We start from the raw sequence: 19,014 nt of genomic DNA on the forward strand, positions 1-19,014 counted from the left end.
TCGATACCTCATGTTCTGAAAATTGAGAGATAGTTCCTCCCATCATTCGTTTGCGTCCTTCTTCCTGTCGCACCACAGAGTATACTTCACAAATTGATGGAAGTGGACACCGCCCTATGATCCGACTTTTGACATCATCAAACCCTGTATTAATGCCTACTAAGAACATATAAATTCTGTCAGTTTCCTCACGTTTCTTATATCGAGCCAAATCTTTGGGATTTTCCCACTCATCATTGTAACAGAGGTCGAGTTCCTGCCACAGTACCAACATGTTGTTGTAGAACGTTGTGACATCCGAGTCGCCTTATTTGGAGTTCCACAATCGTATCTTCAAAGGCTTGGGAATGGTTTTCCACATCAGAATACGTCTCACGCACCGCTTCCCATATTTCTTTGGTAGACATAAAAAGATATGGATTCCTCCATAAAGTTAAGAAGCCAGGTGGTAATTAGAGAATTTTCTAATCTCCATCTCCGGAATGTAGTGTCAGATTCCTTTGGTTGAGACTCCTCCCCTGTCGAATAACCTAATTTTCCCCTGCCATCAATAGCTAATTTCACATATTGGGCTCATTTTAAGTAGTTCTTACCATTTAACCTAATAGTAGTGATTTGAATGGAAGCATTGGTGTTGAAATCAGCAGTATTTTGGGTGTTTTGGATGGCAAGAGGTGCGGCTGTGGTAGGGGATGAAGGTGGAGTTTGGTCGGCTGAATTTTTGGACATGGTGGTCTGATTTCAGTAAACCCTAAACCTAAGCTCTGATACCATATAAGTTTGGAGGAAAAAATATATTCTTTATTGATATTAAAACTGAGAATTATACATAGGTATTTATAGAATACATAGTTGACTAATAGCTAGGGAAAATCAGCACTATATAAGGAAGGAAATAGTTGTACAATCTATTCCTAGAAAGTTTCTAAAAAAATATAAGATAATCTCTAATTAATTCACATTTTTCTACAATATTCAATACTGGTATAATACCTCAACACACTCGGCCACCAAGTGTACTCCATTTCAAGCTTTATATGGTAGGGATCCTCCCCCTGATAAAGTACACACCCCATTCCTCACTTGTTTCAGTAGTAGATGTGTTGTTGGAGGACTGAGATGCAATCCTTGAAGACCTCCACATGCACCTCCTTCGGGCTTAGCATAGAATGAAGCACTACGCAGACACCAAACAGTACCATGAGGAGTATGAAGTGGGTGATATGGTCAACCTGAAACTTAGACCTTACAGGCAGCAATCTTTAGCTGAAAGAAGATATGAGAAGTTGGCTGCCAAATATTGTGGCCCTTTCAAGGTGTTGACTCAAGTTTGGGTAGTGGCCTATAGACTTGAACTCCCAAGCACAGCTGCTCTACACCTTGTCTTTCATGTCTCCCAACTCCAGAGGGCTCACAGATTGTCTTCTTCATCCTTTCCTCCCCAACTTTCTCCAGATTTAGAGATGAAGGTAGAACCAGAAGTTGTGTTGGATATAAAGGCAGCAAGCATCCAATGGTTGTGGTGAATTGGAGGTTCTCATCAAATGGAATTCATTACCTAATTTTGAGGCAACTTGGGAAGATTATGAGATGATTCTCACCTGAGTTTCACCTTGAGGACAAGGTGAAAGTGTGACCCCAGGGTATTGATAGACCTACAATTAGGCTCACTTATACCAGGCGCCCCAAAATTAACAACAATAGTTCAGTAATGTGTTGAATCAGTTGTTAGTAGCAGAGGTGGCATTTTTTTTTTACTGAGTTGTCTACTGCAAGTGTGTTTAGTGGTTAGTTAGTAAGAAAGCCTTGTACAGCTTAGCATATAAATACTTTGACTAGTTAATTGTATAGGTATCGATCATTTTGTAATTATTTGAGTAAATTTACTCAGGGAGACACCCAAACGTCTCGAATAGCTTGAAACAATAAAATACCAGATTTTTCCCTAATATCAATAAAATACCTTTCTCAAATTCTTTCAAGAACTAAGTTTGTAGTTTAGGCTACAAATAACTAAGCATGGGTCATCACTTTATCTCTCCAAAAAAAAAAACAAGGTTCAAATTCACCTAAGAATAAGATACCTTTAGCAATAAAAAGGTGGAGATAAACAAAACTCTGAACATTTACCTAAACTATTTGTTAAAGCCACTACAGTCCGAAGAAAAGAAAAGGAATCTCTAATGATAAAAGTTTTATATAATTGAAGAGATTTTATGTAATACCATAATGGTGAAGACTGCAGAAGAAAGAGATGTATGCAAAAAGACATTAAAAGAGGGATGACAACTGTGTATTGTTCTATTTGCTTTTCATGAGACAGAAAATGAAATAATATAAAAAAAAACGTGGTAAACAGATTAAGGTGAAGAGATGACTTATAACTTGTCCTCTAAAGAAAGTCAGCAGAAAGAATCCTTGAGTTTTGTTATGTGTACAGTATGCTACACCCAAGAGTGATAGCTCAAATAGTGATGCCCATGGTTTTCTCCCACAAGGTTTTGAAGTTCAAGTCCCTAGTGAGTACTTAGATAGTAATTACTTCTATTCCTCAAATATTGTAGAATTAAGCAAGGAGTTTAGTTTCAAAAAAAGAAAAAGAAAAATGTACACTGTACACTACAAGTAATTATCCATGGATTGTAAAAGGGGAACATAAATTTTGTGAATATGTATTTCTTTCTCTTACTTGTGAATTTGTATAAGGGACCAAACCTTGTTGGGTGAAGACCCGAGAGATGAATGCACGCATGTTATTACTTAGCAACTTTATCCCATATAATTGGTAAATATACACTCTGATTGTTCAAACACCAGGCCCAAAAGTTGATTTTCACTCATTCATTGAACTATAAGACCTAAGAATCACACCCACAGGAGAGACAAAATTCAACTATCTTATCGGCACTAGGTAACATACATGTACTACATGACATTATAAAACTTGTTGCTAAAATACTCTTTCAGGAGATTATATATTTGCAAAAACCGAATTTCTGTAAAGAATCATTGTGACAGAGCAAAGAGGAGCCCATGCAAACTTGCAAAAATACAAAATAGAAACTCACCATCTTGCTGTAGCATATTGTCAGCAATTTTTATCATCAGCAGATGAAAAAGGTGAAAGTAAACAAAAAAAATAAAGATTCAGTCCATACACTTTTTACAATTCAAGAAACAGTTAATTTTTTGGCCTCTCATTCTAAAAAGTACCCTTTCAGCAAATTAACATGTAAACCACACCATATTTTATTGTTAAAACCCAAAGCTGACCATGAACAATGAAAAGACACTTTAGGACTGAAGAATATGGTAAAGATTTCAGAGGAGAAATATTATTTTGTATATTTTATTGACAGAAAAAGTTCATTAAATATGCAGATGACAAGAAGGTAACAAATACTCTCTTAATTGTACAGATATTCTTGGTCAACTCTAATATCCTAGAATTAGGGAAATCAACTAAAAAAAGAAACAAATAATTATGCTTCCCTTGTGGGAATGATATACCGATTAAATACAAAAGGTTCTACAATTCAAAATCTAGCTGATTTGGTACACGATTTCCAACACTCCCCTCAAGCTGGACAAAAGATATCTTTCATGGCCCACTTGCCAATTACATTTTCAAACTACTTGGTTAGTAATCTTTTTAGTGAGAATGTTTGCAATCTGGTCAGTAGTAGGATATAAGGCAAATCAATGAGTCTGTTCTCCAACTTCTTTATTTCCACAATTTGCTTCGAGGTTTGAACATGGAGAACTGGATTACGAGCAATTAGGATGGTTGATTTGTTATCACAGTAGACCTTTATTGGTAGTTGAATTCCCACTTTTATTTCTTCGAGAAGTATCCACAATGTCACAGATGTCGAGAGCAATTACTCTAAATACAGCTTCAGCACTATTTCGCACCACCACGCTTTGTATCTTACTACGCCACCAACTAACCAAGTTTCCTCCCACAAAGATGCAGTAGCCTGAGGTTGATCTTCAATCAGTGATACTTCCTACCCAATCAGCATCTGTGGAAACTTCCACTTGAGGAGTATCACTCTTCCTTAACAGCAAACCTTTTCCTAGAGTACCTTAGTATCATCTTGACTACATCGAAATGTTCTACTCTAGGAGAATACATGAATTCACTCACAACACTTACTACAAAGGCAATATTTGGACAAGTGTGAGACAAGTATATCAGCTTTCCCACTAATCGCTGATACTATTCCTATTATACGTGTTCTAAACTTTTTGGCTGAACCTTTATATTGGATTCCACAGGTGTTTCAGCAGTACTTGCACTGTGAGACAAATAGCCCTTCTTTCGATCTAGCGAACGCCATACCAAGGAAATATTTGAGGTTTTCAAAGTCTTTGACTTCAAAATCATTCGCCAACTTTTATCTCTAAAAGCGGATGTGATCATCATCAGTTAATAGTATACTGATCATCAACATAAACAATTAACACCACTAACTTCCCATCTTTAGAGTGTTTGTAAAACATGATGTCATCAATTTGACTTTGGTTATAGCCATGTCCTTTTATTGCCTTCCCAAATAGTTTGAACCAAGCCCATGGCGACTGATTAAGTCCGCACAAAACTATTTTAGTTTACACACCTTTCAATTTTCAAATTTTCCTTCAAACCCAGGAGGTAACTCCATGAACACCTCTTCTAACTCTCCATTTAGAAAGGCATTCTTGATGTCTAGCTAATAAAACACCCAATTTTGATGAACTACTAGAGACAACAAGATGCGGACTGAGTTCTACGGGAATCGCTTTTGCTTTCTTTTCCTCTGACTAAGATGTTTCAGTTCGCCAGGTTGCCTCTTTGCAACAGGATAGAATCTTTCCTTGTAATCAATGCCATAGGTTTGGGTAAAGCCTTTTGCCACCGGCCTCGCTTTGTATCTCTCTATGTTCCAAAACTGCTAATTTCCAATTCGAATCATCTAGTGCATCCTAGATGTTTCTTCAAACAAACACGTGAAAAATATTAGAAGTAAATGATCTGTGAGTTTTGGATAATAAGGTGTTTGGTACACAACCTAGTTCATTTTCTAACTGCAATAGGCCAGTCTATATCAGAAACAAATAGGATGATTAGTAATTTTAGGAGAAGAATTATCTAAGACATCCAAGTTACCATTTTTCGGAGGAGACAATTGACTTGGAACAATCAATAAATCTTTATTATTTTGATGAAATCTTCGCTTGGAATATACGCAAAGCTCAGGATTATTTGGTGGTATTTCTTTTTTGCTTGTATCTTAGCCTATGGAGAAGTTAGCTCATCAACGATTTCATTGGTTGGAATATTTGAGTTACCATTTAGGATCTGGTTTTCTTCTCTTTTGTTACTGTAGTTTCAAACCCAATAGATTTTAGATGATTAGAAAACAAGTAAATCCTAGGTATAGAAGTAGCGGTATTTAAATCCCAAAACTTATCTACATAACCTTTTCCCCTTAAGATGAGTTATATCAAAATATGGTATTTTTTCAAGAATTATTACATCCATACTAATATGGATTTTTTTTGTTACAGGATTCTAGATCTTGTGGCCCTTATTTAAAGTATAGCCCAAAAAGTGCATTTTTCTGCTCTAGGTTCTAACTTCAAGCGAAGATGTGAGGAATATGATCAAAAACTATGCAGCCAAATATCTTTAAATCAAGTTTTAAAATCAAGTGACTGGCTGGAAACAGATTTTAAATCACAAAGGAGTTTAATATTTCAACACACGGCCAGACAATCTATTTATTAAATAACATCAAGTTAAAACAGCATCATCCCACAAATACTTAGGTACATGCATAGAAAACATTAGAGCTCTACTTACTTCAAGTCAATGGCAATTTTTTTGTTCGACAATGTCGCTTTGTTGAGGGGTGTCACAACATGTAGATTGGTGAACAATACCTTTAAATTATAAAAGACTCCCTAAGTATTGATTAAAATACTCAGTGCCATTATCAGTTCAAAGAATGCTCATTTTAGTTTGAAATTGGTTTTCAATCATTTTGTAAAAATCCTTATACAAGTTTACAACTTTAGATTTAGCATTCATGAGATAAACCCAACATAATTGAGTATGGTCATCAATGAAAGTGACAAACTATTTTTTCCCAGACAAAGTGGTAACCTTTGAAGGTCCCCAAACATCGTTATGAATTAGATAGAAAGGGCGAGATATGTGATACATAATAGGTTTATAAGAGGTACGATGACTTTTATATAAATAGCAATGTTCACATTAAAGAGACCTGAAAACCACACTTTTGAACAATAAAGAGACCTAACCTCAGAGAACACCTCGCCAATTTGGGATAATGGTTGCCTACCAATGATGTGTCCCCATACTTCATCAAACTTGACTCTAAGGCCAATAATTAATTTAAAGATTCGGTCACTCTCAATTTTTTTCTGATGATGATCAAAGTCTTCAGTGTTCTTCCAATCATAGTCATGATAGACCAGTATTAAAATATACTTGTGGTCGGAGAGATAGGAACAAGAGGAGGAACTTGTAATAAATTGATTTATTTAATTAATTATTGCAACACCTAAGCAAAGGGGTACTTTTGTCATTTCATGTATTTTTAATTGGTCTATGAATAGCAAAGTAAGGCCCTAGCTGAGGGAGTTAGATTATTGTGTAAAGATTGTAGAGCTGAGCTCTTGATGGACAGATTGAGAACCAGGAAGTTGTCATCCTTATCGACCCAGGAGTAACTCACAATTTCGTTTCTCAAGATTTGGTTCACGAGCTTCAGATTCCTATCCAAAGACAGAAAATTACGGAGTGTCAATGGGAACGGGTGAAAAAGTTACAGGGAATGGGATATGCAAGGGAATCACGTTGCAAGTGCAAGGATTAGAAAATTTGGAAGATTACTTGCCGCTGAAACTAGGCATCTCAGATATCATTTTGGGCATACTATGGCTAGAAAATCTTGAAGGAACTCACTCAGATTGGAAGGAACAATGAATGTATTTTTAGTTAGGAAAAAGAAAGATAGAATTGAAGGGAGAGCCTGACCTAGGCTGATCCTTGGTATCCTTAAAATCCATGCTGAAGACTATAAAAGAGGAAAAGATGGGGTACATAGTGGAGCTGAATAAAGCGGAAGGGAAACCCCAAGGCAGCAAGGAAGTACCAGAATTTTTACAACAAATTCTTAATGATTTCCAAGATGTTCATCAGCCACTGAAAGATTTTCCACCTTTTAGAAGACATGAACACTATCACCATCATGGAAGACACCAATCCAATAAGTGTTCGACCCTACCGCTACCCGCATTTCTAGAAGGAAGAAACTGAGAAACTAATAGCTGAAATGATGAAAAATGGGATCATTCAACCAAGCTGTAGTCCTTACTCTAGCCTAGTCTTATTGGTGAAAATGAAAGATGGCACTTTGAGGTTTTGTGTTGACTACCTTGCTCCGAATAAAGCCAACATTTCATACAAGTATCCTGTTCCAGTAATAGACGAGGTGCACGGTGCTGCCATCTTTACAAAGTTGGACCTCAAGACGAGATATCACCAAATCTAGATGAAACCCAAAGACATTCCCAAAACTGCACGAATTTTTTGTGATGCCATGAACGACATATTCCGTTCATTCCTAAGGAAGTTTGTCTTAGTATTTTTTGATGACATTCTAATTTATAGTCCCAATGTGGAAGCTCATAAGCACCGTTTGAATATTGTTCTAGAAATATTAAGGAAACACTATTTGTATATTAATTATAAAAAGTGTGAATTTGGTAAGACCACCATCACTTACTTGGGTCATATAATTTTTTGTGCAGGGGTTGCGATTGATCCAAGCCAATGTTTGAAATACCGCTTTTACGCCTCAAGGCGTTTTGTTTTTGTGAGGCGAGGCATACGCCTCAAGGCGCATTGAGGCGTAAGCCTCAAATATTTAATTAAAAAAATATTTTTAGAACACCTAAAAATATACGGTAAGAAGAATGTGTCTTATAAAACTCAAACATAGAATAAAAAATGTCATAAAACTCAAACATACCATAAAATGTATGATAAAACTCAAACATAAACATCTCATAAATTATCTAAATTTCTAAAATAAAGTTAACTTTTGTTTCTAGAACTAGAATCCTAGATTCTACAATCCTAGAACAAACTTTTATCAATTTTTTGGGCCTATTTAGATCAGTTGTGTTTTAGTTTGATTTTGGGCCTTTTTGGGCATAAAAAAATGTCCATATGACAATACACCCCGAGGCATACACCTCTCTCAATTTCCGCTTCAGTCACCCCAACTCGGCGCCTCACTACAGTGAGGCGTACGCCTCACCTCTGCTAGGCAAGGCGCACGCCTTGGTGCGTTTTTTTCCGCCTCAAAACCGCCTTTTAAACATTGATCCAAGCAAGATATAGGCAATGAAAGCTTGGCCAACTCCCAAAAATTGAAGGGATTACGAGGATCCCTTGGGATGATGTTAGGCCTCCATTGACTTATGTCTATAGTAGAAAGGGTATAAAAGGGAAACGTGTTGCTGATGTAGGGGAATAAGATTTTAGACAGTTAGTTATAGGAGAAGGGACTGTCTAGGAGGGGGTGCACAGTAAGAATTAGTAAGGGGTATATCCAAATCCAGCAAGGAGGGAATCGGGTAGGAAGAGAGTTGAGGATTGTAACCTGTTTGGGGGAGAGAACTAGGCTCTCGAATTCCTAGATATCAATACAATCAAGGCTCACCCATTCTTTTTCTCTTTCATTTCCATTTTCTATTCTATTTTCTGGGCTGTTTGCAATTATCTGTGCAGGTTCATCCTATCAAATTGGTATCAGAGATTAGATCCAAATGGGACCTAAGAAGGCTGATAATCCGAATGAGATGTAGGAGGACAAGCTGGAAGCAGTGCAATCAGAATTTCAGAAAAGGCTCACAGAGGTTAGATCTGATTTTCAGCAATTACCCAGGGAAATCGACTTGCTGAAAACAGAAATTCAAAGGCTACCTGCGATTGAGAAGAAGATGGACTATCTAGTTACTCACTTAGCTCAGCTGATGCAAGTAGCAGGGAAGGCGACAGTGGAGGGGACAGCGACCACCATTGATCGTCAAAGGCGCGCAGTTGAGGGCGAATCGCACCAGCTGCCGACTACTCATTCTCCGATGCCTCATCCAAGTCCATCGCACTCGAGGCAATCTGAACAGCCACCACAAGCAGTCGGCCAGGCCGATTCTTCATATGCGGGTCTGGACCACGATCAAGATTATCGGCCTCCACGAATGGAGTTGCCACTCTTTGCGGGAGAGAATCCGGAGGGGTGGATTTACAAAGTGGAACGCTATTTTTTGCTGAGCCGTATGACGGAACCGGTTATGCTAGAGGCGGCCATCGTGGGTTTGGAAGGCGATGCGTTGACATGGTTTCAGTGGGAACACCAATGGCGGCCAATAACATCTTGGGCGACCCTTAAAGAAAGACTGTTAATGCGATTTCGAGCCGCACCTATCGGATTAGTTTCGGAAGAGTTTATGTCCCTGGTTCAAACTTCTACAGTCAGAGAATATCGATTGAAGTGGGAAGCATTAGCCTCCAGGGTCCCCGATGTACCTGAACATATCTTAGAAGGGAGCTTTGTGAAGGGTTTGAGAGACGACATCAGAGGGGCTCTGCATATTTTACAGCCCTCAGGGTTGGCTAACATTATGGAGACTGCACAAAGGGTGGAAGAAGGCAATCAGTTCTGGGCTTCGGGTCTAAACCCTAGATCTCACCTTTCTCGGCCCACTTCCAGTTGGGGCCCACTCGTTGCTGGCCGGCCCAACCCCATTCCCCATTCGCTTCGTTCTGGATCTAATTTCCAGCCACCATCGATGCCTTTCCAGCCACCCCTGTCGCCGACCACCGTACCCAGCGCGCCTAAATCGGGGAAGCTGCCGAATGTGCGCCGCCTATCTGAGGCTGAATATCAGGAGAAGAAAGCCAGAGGGGTTTGTTTCAAATGTGACAAGAAATTCCACAGGGGCCATGAGTGTGAACAAAAATCACTCCAGATTTTGTTAACTGTAGATGAGGACGAGGAAACAGTGATGAATGAGACACCACCATTATTGCCAGAATCCGAGGAGGCAGGGGGCTCTGATGAAACGCTTGCAACACTATCTCTTAACTCGCTGGTTGGGATTTCATCGGCGCACACCATGAAACTGGCGAGGCGAATTGGACAGCGAACGGTGACGGTATTGATCGATAGCGGGGCGACACACAACTTTCTTTCGACAGAAATCGTTTCGGCAGCAGCGATTCCCATCACACCCACATCATGTTTTCCAACCGGCTTAGCTGTGTCCCTTCGACTCCCCTAGCTGTTCCCTGTCAACTGGACCTTTCAAACGAGAACTTCTTTTCACCGGGAGGCGGAGGCGATTGGAGTGGGCTACACGTCAACTGCTGCCTGGATTGCATATCTTCCCCATGGGCTAATAGGAATGCTGGGAGCTTGGCCCGTGATTGAGATGTTACGGCATATTACTGGGCACCGAAGGCAAAGTAAGGGCAGAGGGTATTTGTGCTCAAGTCGAGTTGGATCTTGGACCATTGAGAGTAGTAATGGATTTCTTACCACTAGAATTGGGTGGTGCGGATGTAATTCTCGGAATTAAGTGGTTAGAGACTTTGGGTAATATGCACGTTAATTGGAAGACTCTTGTCATGAAGTTTGAAGTAGCGGGTTCTTGGATTACTTTACAAGGAGACCCAAGCCTCTGTAAATCGCCAATTTCGCTGAAAGTTATGATCCATACAGTTGAACAAGAGGGTGGTGGTTTTTGGGTGCAATTATACTCGCTGGCCGCGATTTCAGAGGCGAATTCAGCGACTATTCCGACAGAAGTTGCCCAGATTTTGCAGAAATATCAGCCTGTTTTTTCTGTACCGCAAGGCCTTCCACCATCGCGGACCAAGGAGCACACTATTACGTTGAAGGAGGGAGTAGGGCCAGTTTCGGTAAGGCCATATCGCTACGCACAAGTACAAAAGGATGGGATTGAAAAGCTCGTGACAGAGATGTTGAATGCTGGCATAATACGCCCAAGTGCAAGTCCTTTCTCAAGCCCAGTTTTATTAGTTCGGAAAAAAGATGGGAGTTGGAGGTTTTGTGTAGATTACCGGGCGTTAAATAGAGAAACAGTGGCTGATAAATTTCCAATACCAGTAATAGATGAACTATTGATGAGTTACATGGAGCCCGGATATTCACTAAGCTGGATTTGAGGTCCGGTTACCATCAAATTCGCATGGCTGCCCAAGATGTACAAAAAACAGCATTCCGCACCCACGAGGGCCACTGCGAATTTCTTGTAATGCCATTTGGGCTCACAAACGCCCCAGCCACTTTCCAAGGATTGATGAATGAGTTGTTTAGAGCCTTTTTGCGTAAGTTTGTACTTGTATTTTTTGACGATATTTTGATTTACAGCGGGTCATTGGAAGAGCACGTCAGGCATTTGGAGCTGGTTTTACAAAAATTACAGGGGCAGCAACTCTATGTTAATGCAAAAAAGTGCTTGTTCGGCCAGCCAAAAGTAGAGTATTTGGGGCACATTATTTCTAAGCAGGGAGTGGCCGCCGATCCAGCAAAGTTAGAAGCAATGGCCAGCTGGCCGACCCCTAAAAACATCAAAAGCTTGCGTGGTTTTCTTGGCCTCAGAGGATACTACCGCAAATTTGTGCAGGGATATGGAAGTATAGCTCGCCCATTGACGGACCAACTCAAAAAAGATGCTTTTGGCTGGACTGTGGAGGCCCAAGAAGCATTTGAAAAGCTGAAAGAACGAATGTGTACAGTGCTAGTTTTAGCTCTTCCTGATTTTTTTTCAGCACCTTTTATTGTTGAAGCCGACGCTTCCGAGACCGGTTTGGGGGCTGTTTTAATGAAAAAAAATAGACCAGTAGCTTTTTTCAGCCAAATACTTTCAGCAAGGGGGCGCACGAAATCTGTCTATGAAAGGGAGTAAATGGCTATCGTGTTAGCCATTCAAAAATGGAGACCGTATTTACTGGGCAGAAAGTTTATTGTGAAGACTGATCAAAGGAGCTTAAAATACCTTTTGAAGCAGAGATTAATGGCGACTGAACATCAAAAATGGCTGACGAAGATATTGGGTTATGACTTTGAAATATTATATAGACCGGGGCGTGAGAACAAGGCAGTTGATGCACTTTCGCGGATGCATGAAGAACCGGTATTGCTGGCCATTTCAGCCCCAAATATTCTGTCCATTCCAGATTTACAGGCTCATATCTCTTCAGATCCGACGCTGTCCAAAATACTAAAAGAGCTGGAAGAGGGAAAAGAAAGTGGCGGGTACACTTTATCACAGGGCTATCTCAAGTTCAAAGGGTGTTCAGTAATTCCAGCAACATCTCCATTCATTCCAATCATCCTCCAAGAGTACCACGGCAGCAATTTAGGCGGACATTCAGGGATTTTTCGCACATTTCAGCGAATCGCCGAGCACCTTTACTGGCCAGGAATGCGCAGAGATATTCATAAGTTTGTAACAGAATGTCGTGTTTGTCAGCAACAAAAGTTGCCGCGCAATCCCCAGCGGGTCTACTCCAGCCATTGCCCGTTCCAGACCAGATTTGGGAGGATATCTCAATGGATTTCATTGAGGGATTACCACTTTCGAATGGCTTTGACTCCATTTTTGTCGTAGTGGACAGATTGAGTAAGTATGGGCATTTTGTACCATTGCGACACCCATTTACAGCAGCTACAGTTGCTGCCATTTTTGTAAGGGAGAAAGTTAAATTACATGGTATTCCTAGATCTATTGTGTCGGATCGAGACAAGATTTTTCTCAGCCTATTTTGGAAGGAGCTCTTCAAGTTACAAGGGACATCATTGAATCGTAGCACAGCCTATCACCCACAATCGGACGGCCAAACGGAGGTCGTTAATAGGTGTTTGGAGACTTATCTTCGCTACTTTGTAAGTTCTAAACCCAGCAAGTGGTCTACATGGATTCCTTGGGCCGAATATTGGTACAACACCACCTTTCATGTCTCGATAGGTATGACACCTTTCAAAGCTGTTTATCACCGCGATCCTCCTCCAATCATTCGACTTGAGCAGTACCGTACGCCCATTTCAGTAGTGGAGCAGAATTTGAAGGAGCGGGATGACATCCTGGTTTTGTTAAAGGACAATTTGCAGCGGGCTCAGCAGAAAATGAAATTTCAGGCGGATAAGAAGCGAAGAGATGTTCAGTTCAATGTAGGAGACTTTGTGTATGTGAAGATGAGACCTTACCGCCAGCGGACAGTAGCAAAACGAGTGAATGAAAAGTTGGCTCCAAGATTTTTTGGGCCATTTCAGGTGCTGGAAAAAATCGGCCAGGCAACTTATAAGCTGAAATTGCCTCCTAAAGCATCGATACATCCTGTTTTTCATGTATCGTTACTCCGGGCAGCGCTGGGACCTACTCAGACAGCCACTCCACTTCCCCCAAGTTTGAAGGCTGATCTGGAATGGTTTTTAGAACCAGGAGCGGTGTTGGAAATACGGCCAGGGATACACAAGACAGCCCCACAAGCGTTGATCAAGTGGAAAAATCTGCCAGAATTCGAAGCTACTTGGGAAGATTTTAGCGTCATACAGGAGCAATTTCCAGACTTTCACCTTGAGGACAAGGTGCAACTTCGAGGGGACGGTATTGTTAGGCCTCCATTGACTTATGTCTATAGTAGAAAGGGTATAAAAGGGACACGTGTTGCTGATGTAGGGGAATAAGATTTTAGACAGTTAGTTATAGGAGAAGGGACTGTCTAGGAGGGGGTGCACAGTAAGAATTGGTAAGGGGTATATCCAAATCCAGCAAGGAGGGAATCGGGTCGGAAGAGAGTTGAGGATTGTAACCTGTTTGGGGGAGAGAACTAGGCTCTCGAATTCCTAGATATCAATACAATCAAGGCTCACCCATTCTTTTCTCTTTCATTTCCATTTTCTATTCTATTTTCTGGGCTGTTTGCAATTATCTGTGCAGGTTCATCCTATCAGATGACTGGCTATTATCGTAAATTTGTAGCAGGTTACTCAAAGATTGCTCTACCACTGACTGAACAACTCAAAAAAGACAAGTTTGGTTGGAACCATAAAGCTGAAGAAGCATTTAGAAAGCTAAAACAAGCCATGATACAAGCACCTGTCCTAGCGATGCCAGATTTTTCCAAGCCCTTTACTATAGAAACTAATGCTTCCGGCTATGGTTTAGGAGTTGTATTGTTACAAGAGCAGCGCCCAATCTCCTTCTATAGCCACACATTGGGTACTCAAGCAAGACAAAAATCAGTATACGAGAAGGAATTGATGGCCATCGTCTTTGCAGTTCAAAAATTGAGACCTTATTTACTATACAGGCGGTTCATTGTTAAAACAGATCAACAGAGCTTTAAAATACTTGTTGAAACATAGAGTAATAGGAGCGGATTACCAAAGATGGATTTTGAAGCTGATGGGATTTGAATTCGACATCCATTATCGCACAGGGGCTAGCAATAAAGTAGCACACGCTCTATCAAGAATCCACGAGAATGTGGAGTGTGCCGCCCTCACAGTTTCCCAATGGCAACACTGGGATCAACTCAAGTCAGAAATAAATTCAGATAAATTTATCCAGTCCATAAAAACTGACTTAAACACTGACAACTAGTCACATGTGGGTTTCTCACTTGAACAAGACATGTTGTACAATAAAGGGAGACTTGCAATACCTAAAAACTCGACATTGATTCCCAAAATCATAGCTGATTTCCACAGCTCGTCAATAGGAGGCCACTCCGGGGAGATAAAGTCTTATCAAAGAGCTAAAGCTAAATTTTTTTGGGAAGGCATGAGGAAAGATATCATCAACTTTGTTAAAGGCTGTCAAGTTTGCAAAAAGAACAAATACTTAGCCACCACCCCAGTCGGGCTGCTCCAACCAATAGTCATTCCAAGTCAAATTTGGGATGAGGTCTCCATGGACTTCATTGAAGGCTTACCCCGTTCGAATGGCTGGACTACCATCCTAGTTGTAGTGGACAAATTGAGCAAATACGCCCATTTTTTTCCACTCGAGCACCCTTACACTACACTATCGGTCGGTAGCTCAAGTATTCACGAAAGAAGTTGTGCGATTTCACGGTATACCTCTCTCCATTATTTCAGGTCGAGACCGAGTCTTTATTAGTTTATTTTGAAAAGAATTATTCAAGATGCAAGGGACGGTATTGAAAAGAAACATAGCCTATCATCCACAAACCAATGGGAAGACGGAAGTGGTAAACAGGTGCCTTGAAACTTATTTGAGATGTTTTTCCTATGAGAACCTGAAGACATTGCAAAACTGGTTGAGTTGGGCTGAATATTGGTACAATACCAATTACCATTCAGCCACCAAATGTTCACCTTTTAAAGTTGTCTATGGCAGAGATCAACCACACCTAATCCGATATGAAGGCAAGACAACCCCAGTTTCAGAAGTTGATAAATTATTGGAAGATCGAGTTGCAAAGATGAACTCAAAATTTACTAAGGGCACAGCAAACTATGAAGAGTTATGCAGACAAGTCAAGGCATCACGATGAGTTTCGACAAGGAGATTTGGTTTACCTCAAAATTAGGCCATACCACCAAAAATCTGTAGCTCAAAGGAGGAACGAAAAGCTAACAGCAAGATGCTATGGACCCTACAAAGTGGAAAGCAAAATCGAAAAGGTGGCTTACAAGCTCGAGTTACCACCAACAACAGCCATACTTCCCGTTTTTCATATCTGCTCCGAAAGGCAGTAGCTACACCAACTATACCGAGTTGGAAATGAACATAGAGTCTGACTTAGATATTCAACAGAAACAAGGCAGTCCCACTAGAGAACAAGAAGTACTTATCAATTGGAGAAACCTACCAGATTTTGAGGCCACTTGGGAAGACTCCCAAATGATACTACACCAATTTCCTGAGTTTCACCTTGAGAACAAGGTGAAAGTTTGGAGGGGGGGAAATGGTAGACCTGAATTAAAATATACTTATGCTCGGAGAGATAGGAACAAGAGGAGGAGCTTGTAATAAATTGGTTTCTTTAATTAATTACTGCAGCAACTAAGCAAAGGGGTACTTTTGTCATTTCATGTATTTTTAATTAGTCTATAAATAGCAAAGGCCCTAACCGAGGGAGTCAGATTACTGTGTAAAGATTGTAGAGCTTAGCTCTTGTGGAAGAGATCCAAACCTCTCGAAAGTTTGGAGTGTTACTTTTGTATTTTCAATTCTTTGTTTCAATAAAGCCTTGAGATCATTTTTAAGTCCAGAAAATTCACTTGATAGGAAGTAAATCCTATCAAGTCGTCAAAGAGATCGAGATCCTACCACATTCTCATCAAAGAATTGAAATACGTTGTCACATCCTCATCTCCTTGTTGAATGCCACCAAGCTTCAATTGCAGTACAAAGATTTGGGACTCATTTCCCATACGAGAGTACATCTAGGTAACCTTAACCAATTATCCCATAGTTCTTTTGTTGTAAAATAACACATAGTTAGCACTAATATCTTCATTCAGAGTTTTCTACATCCCAAACAGCATAATTGGATTCAGTTGGTGCTAGAGCCTTATATCTCCAGTTAGGTACCCAATCGCTCTTCCACGCACATACATCCACCTGATTGAGACCACTGTAAGAAGTTCCGCCCATTGTGCCGAATAGTAGTGATCTTGTAGAAATAACTATTGTATATTTTTGTATTTAATTGTGTCAAATATTTTGAATTAATTCGAAATTATTCCAGCTAGTGAACTCGAATCAATTAGTTTCCTATTATGTATATATTTCTTGATTCTAGGACTAATTAGTTGACCAACGAAAAAGATATCGAGTAATTTTTCCACATATCTGGACTGAATGAGCTTCAGAATGGGTTATTTTGTGGCTGTGGTAATGGCGGGGGTTGATTCATAGACTTCAGACATCTTCTATAGGCTAAACGTGACCTGAACAGTGGCTTCAGACAAGGGAAAGAGAAGGCTCTTATACCATAAAGATTTGAGAAGAGAAATATTGTTTCATATATTTTCTTGAATGAGCAAAAGTCCTTTAAATAGGCAGATTACAAGTAGGTATACAATCCTCTCTTAATTGTACAGATATTCTAGCCTATTTGTAGGCTATTACTTGTAAACAAAAAAGATATTGAGTAATTTTTCTGCAGATCTGAACTGAATGAGCTTCAGAATGGGTTATTTTTGTGGCTGTGGTAATGGCAGGGGTTGATCATAGACTTCAGACATTTTCTATAGGCTAAACGTGACCTGAACAGTGGCTTCAGACAAGGGAAAGAGAAGGCAAAGCAAGACAATTGTTAAGGTCTGCTAATCAGCTACTTTTAGGGCAATGTGAATGAAAAGAAACAATAGAATATACGAAGATGTTGAGAGTAACGAAAAGTGTTATGGGAGACGATTGGACACTAGGTTTGTACAACGTGAAAGATTTTAGAGGAATTCCTTTCTCTGTTTTTCTCAGAGTTTGGAGTTACTTTTCTGTTTCTTTGGAATTCTTGCACTGTACCTTTGTATATTTGCGTTTGTTAATGGATGTTTTCATCCACTTTTCTTGTATTACTCTACCATTAATACAAGTACGATGTTTTGTTTAGAAAAAATTAAAATACATAAAAAGTAGACAACTTAGGGGAGGATTCTAAGCTGAAAACAAAATCTTAAGATATTGTATAAGCACATGTGCGCGCGCCTTTAGTTTCTTTGGAATTCAGGGTTTATTATGCTCTCTACTTAGCAAATTATTGCTTTGTACACATATAATAAAAATCAAACTTCCCATTCAAATAAAATATATATAAAAGAAATTATCAATTCATCTATCCAACAAAATATTAATAAAAAAAATTAAAAAAACATGGTCCATTTCTTCCATGATTCCATCCAAACAAATATAATCATAAATAATTATAATGAATACATGAAGAAAGAAAACTCTAACCTGTTCGACCTAGTGTATCCTTTAAATTGAGAGAAATACCAGTCGAAGCTAAGCTTGTGAGATCATCAATGTCATCGTATCTAGCAGCCTTTTATACCCAAAAAAAAAAACAATCAGATAACATAAACATAGACACATAGCTCGGTTTATATGTGTTTCAAGAAATTAATAATAAAAATAGTTTAAATAACAGAGAAAGAGATACCTCAAGCAAGGCTTCGATATTTTCCAGCGAGGTGGTATCGACGGCAGTCTGCTCTGCCTCGGCTGAGTCCTCCATCCCCATTTTCCAGTTTCTCCAAAACCCCACGGGTTTCGTCTCCGTCGTTTATATTATAGTGGGCTTTAGCTTTGGTCTGGTCTTATTTACTTAAAAATTAGATTGGGTAACCACTTTTATAGTACCCACGTTTTAACTTCTTTATATTTGTACTCATTTTTTTAATCCGTTTAATCCGTTTTCCCATAATACCGTTTAAAAGTATAAGCTGAGTACTCTCCAATTCTTCCCACATTTTCCTCACCTTCTCTCTATTTTCAAAGTTTGATTTTCCTTCGTCTCTGTCGAGCTCCCCCGATCACCACCTTCAAGCTTCCCCTGTCTTCGGGGCCAGAACTGACCACCGATCCCAATGACAGAGCCGACAACAACGATTGAAAGACCCATGTTTGATACTGTTTTATTTAGCAACGAATGAACAGTATATTGTTTCCCTTCTTCACCAACGACAGAGCCAATCCCAATTTTCAAGCCATTTTTGAAGCTTGCTTTCTTGTAATGAGGTATGTAAAAGAGTTTTGTTTAATACTTTGTACCTCATTTGTTTGATGAAAGTTCTCATTAAATTTTGTATGAATAATTTATGTTCTTATATAGTGTTTTTTTTTGTTTGTTTTGATGAAAGTCTTCTTTGCTTTTGGTTTTCAAAAATTATAGATAGTTGGACAATTCTCATATTTGTTGTATAGTTTGTA

At 39.5% G+C, this 19,014-nt stretch overlaps 1 protein-coding gene across 1 annotated transcript in view; it reads right to left on the reverse strand.

Moving 5' to 3' along the window:
* LOC133788728 (uncharacterized) overlaps positions 1 to 18,421 on the reverse strand; it is a 30,555-nt gene extending 12,134 nt beyond the window's left edge. The window contains exons 1-2 of the mRNA XM_062226318.1: positions 18,245 to 18,421; positions 18,040 to 18,127 (exon numbers count right to left, since the gene is read on the reverse strand). Of these exons, the coding sequence (XP_062082302.1) occupies positions 18,040 to 18,127; positions 18,245 to 18,325 (169 nt within the window). The 5' untranslated portion in view covers positions 18,326 to 18,421. The remainder of the gene's footprint in view (positions 1 to 18,039; positions 18,128 to 18,244) is intronic.
* Positions 18,422 to 19,014: the final 593 nt, after the last annotated feature.

The sequence above is a fragment of the Humulus lupulus genome, chromosome 7, assembly GCF_963169125.1.
Source record: "Humulus lupulus chromosome 7, drHumLupu1.1, whole genome shotgun sequence".
Classification (NCBI taxonomy): Eukaryota; Viridiplantae; Streptophyta; class Magnoliopsida; order Rosales; family Cannabaceae; genus Humulus; species Humulus lupulus.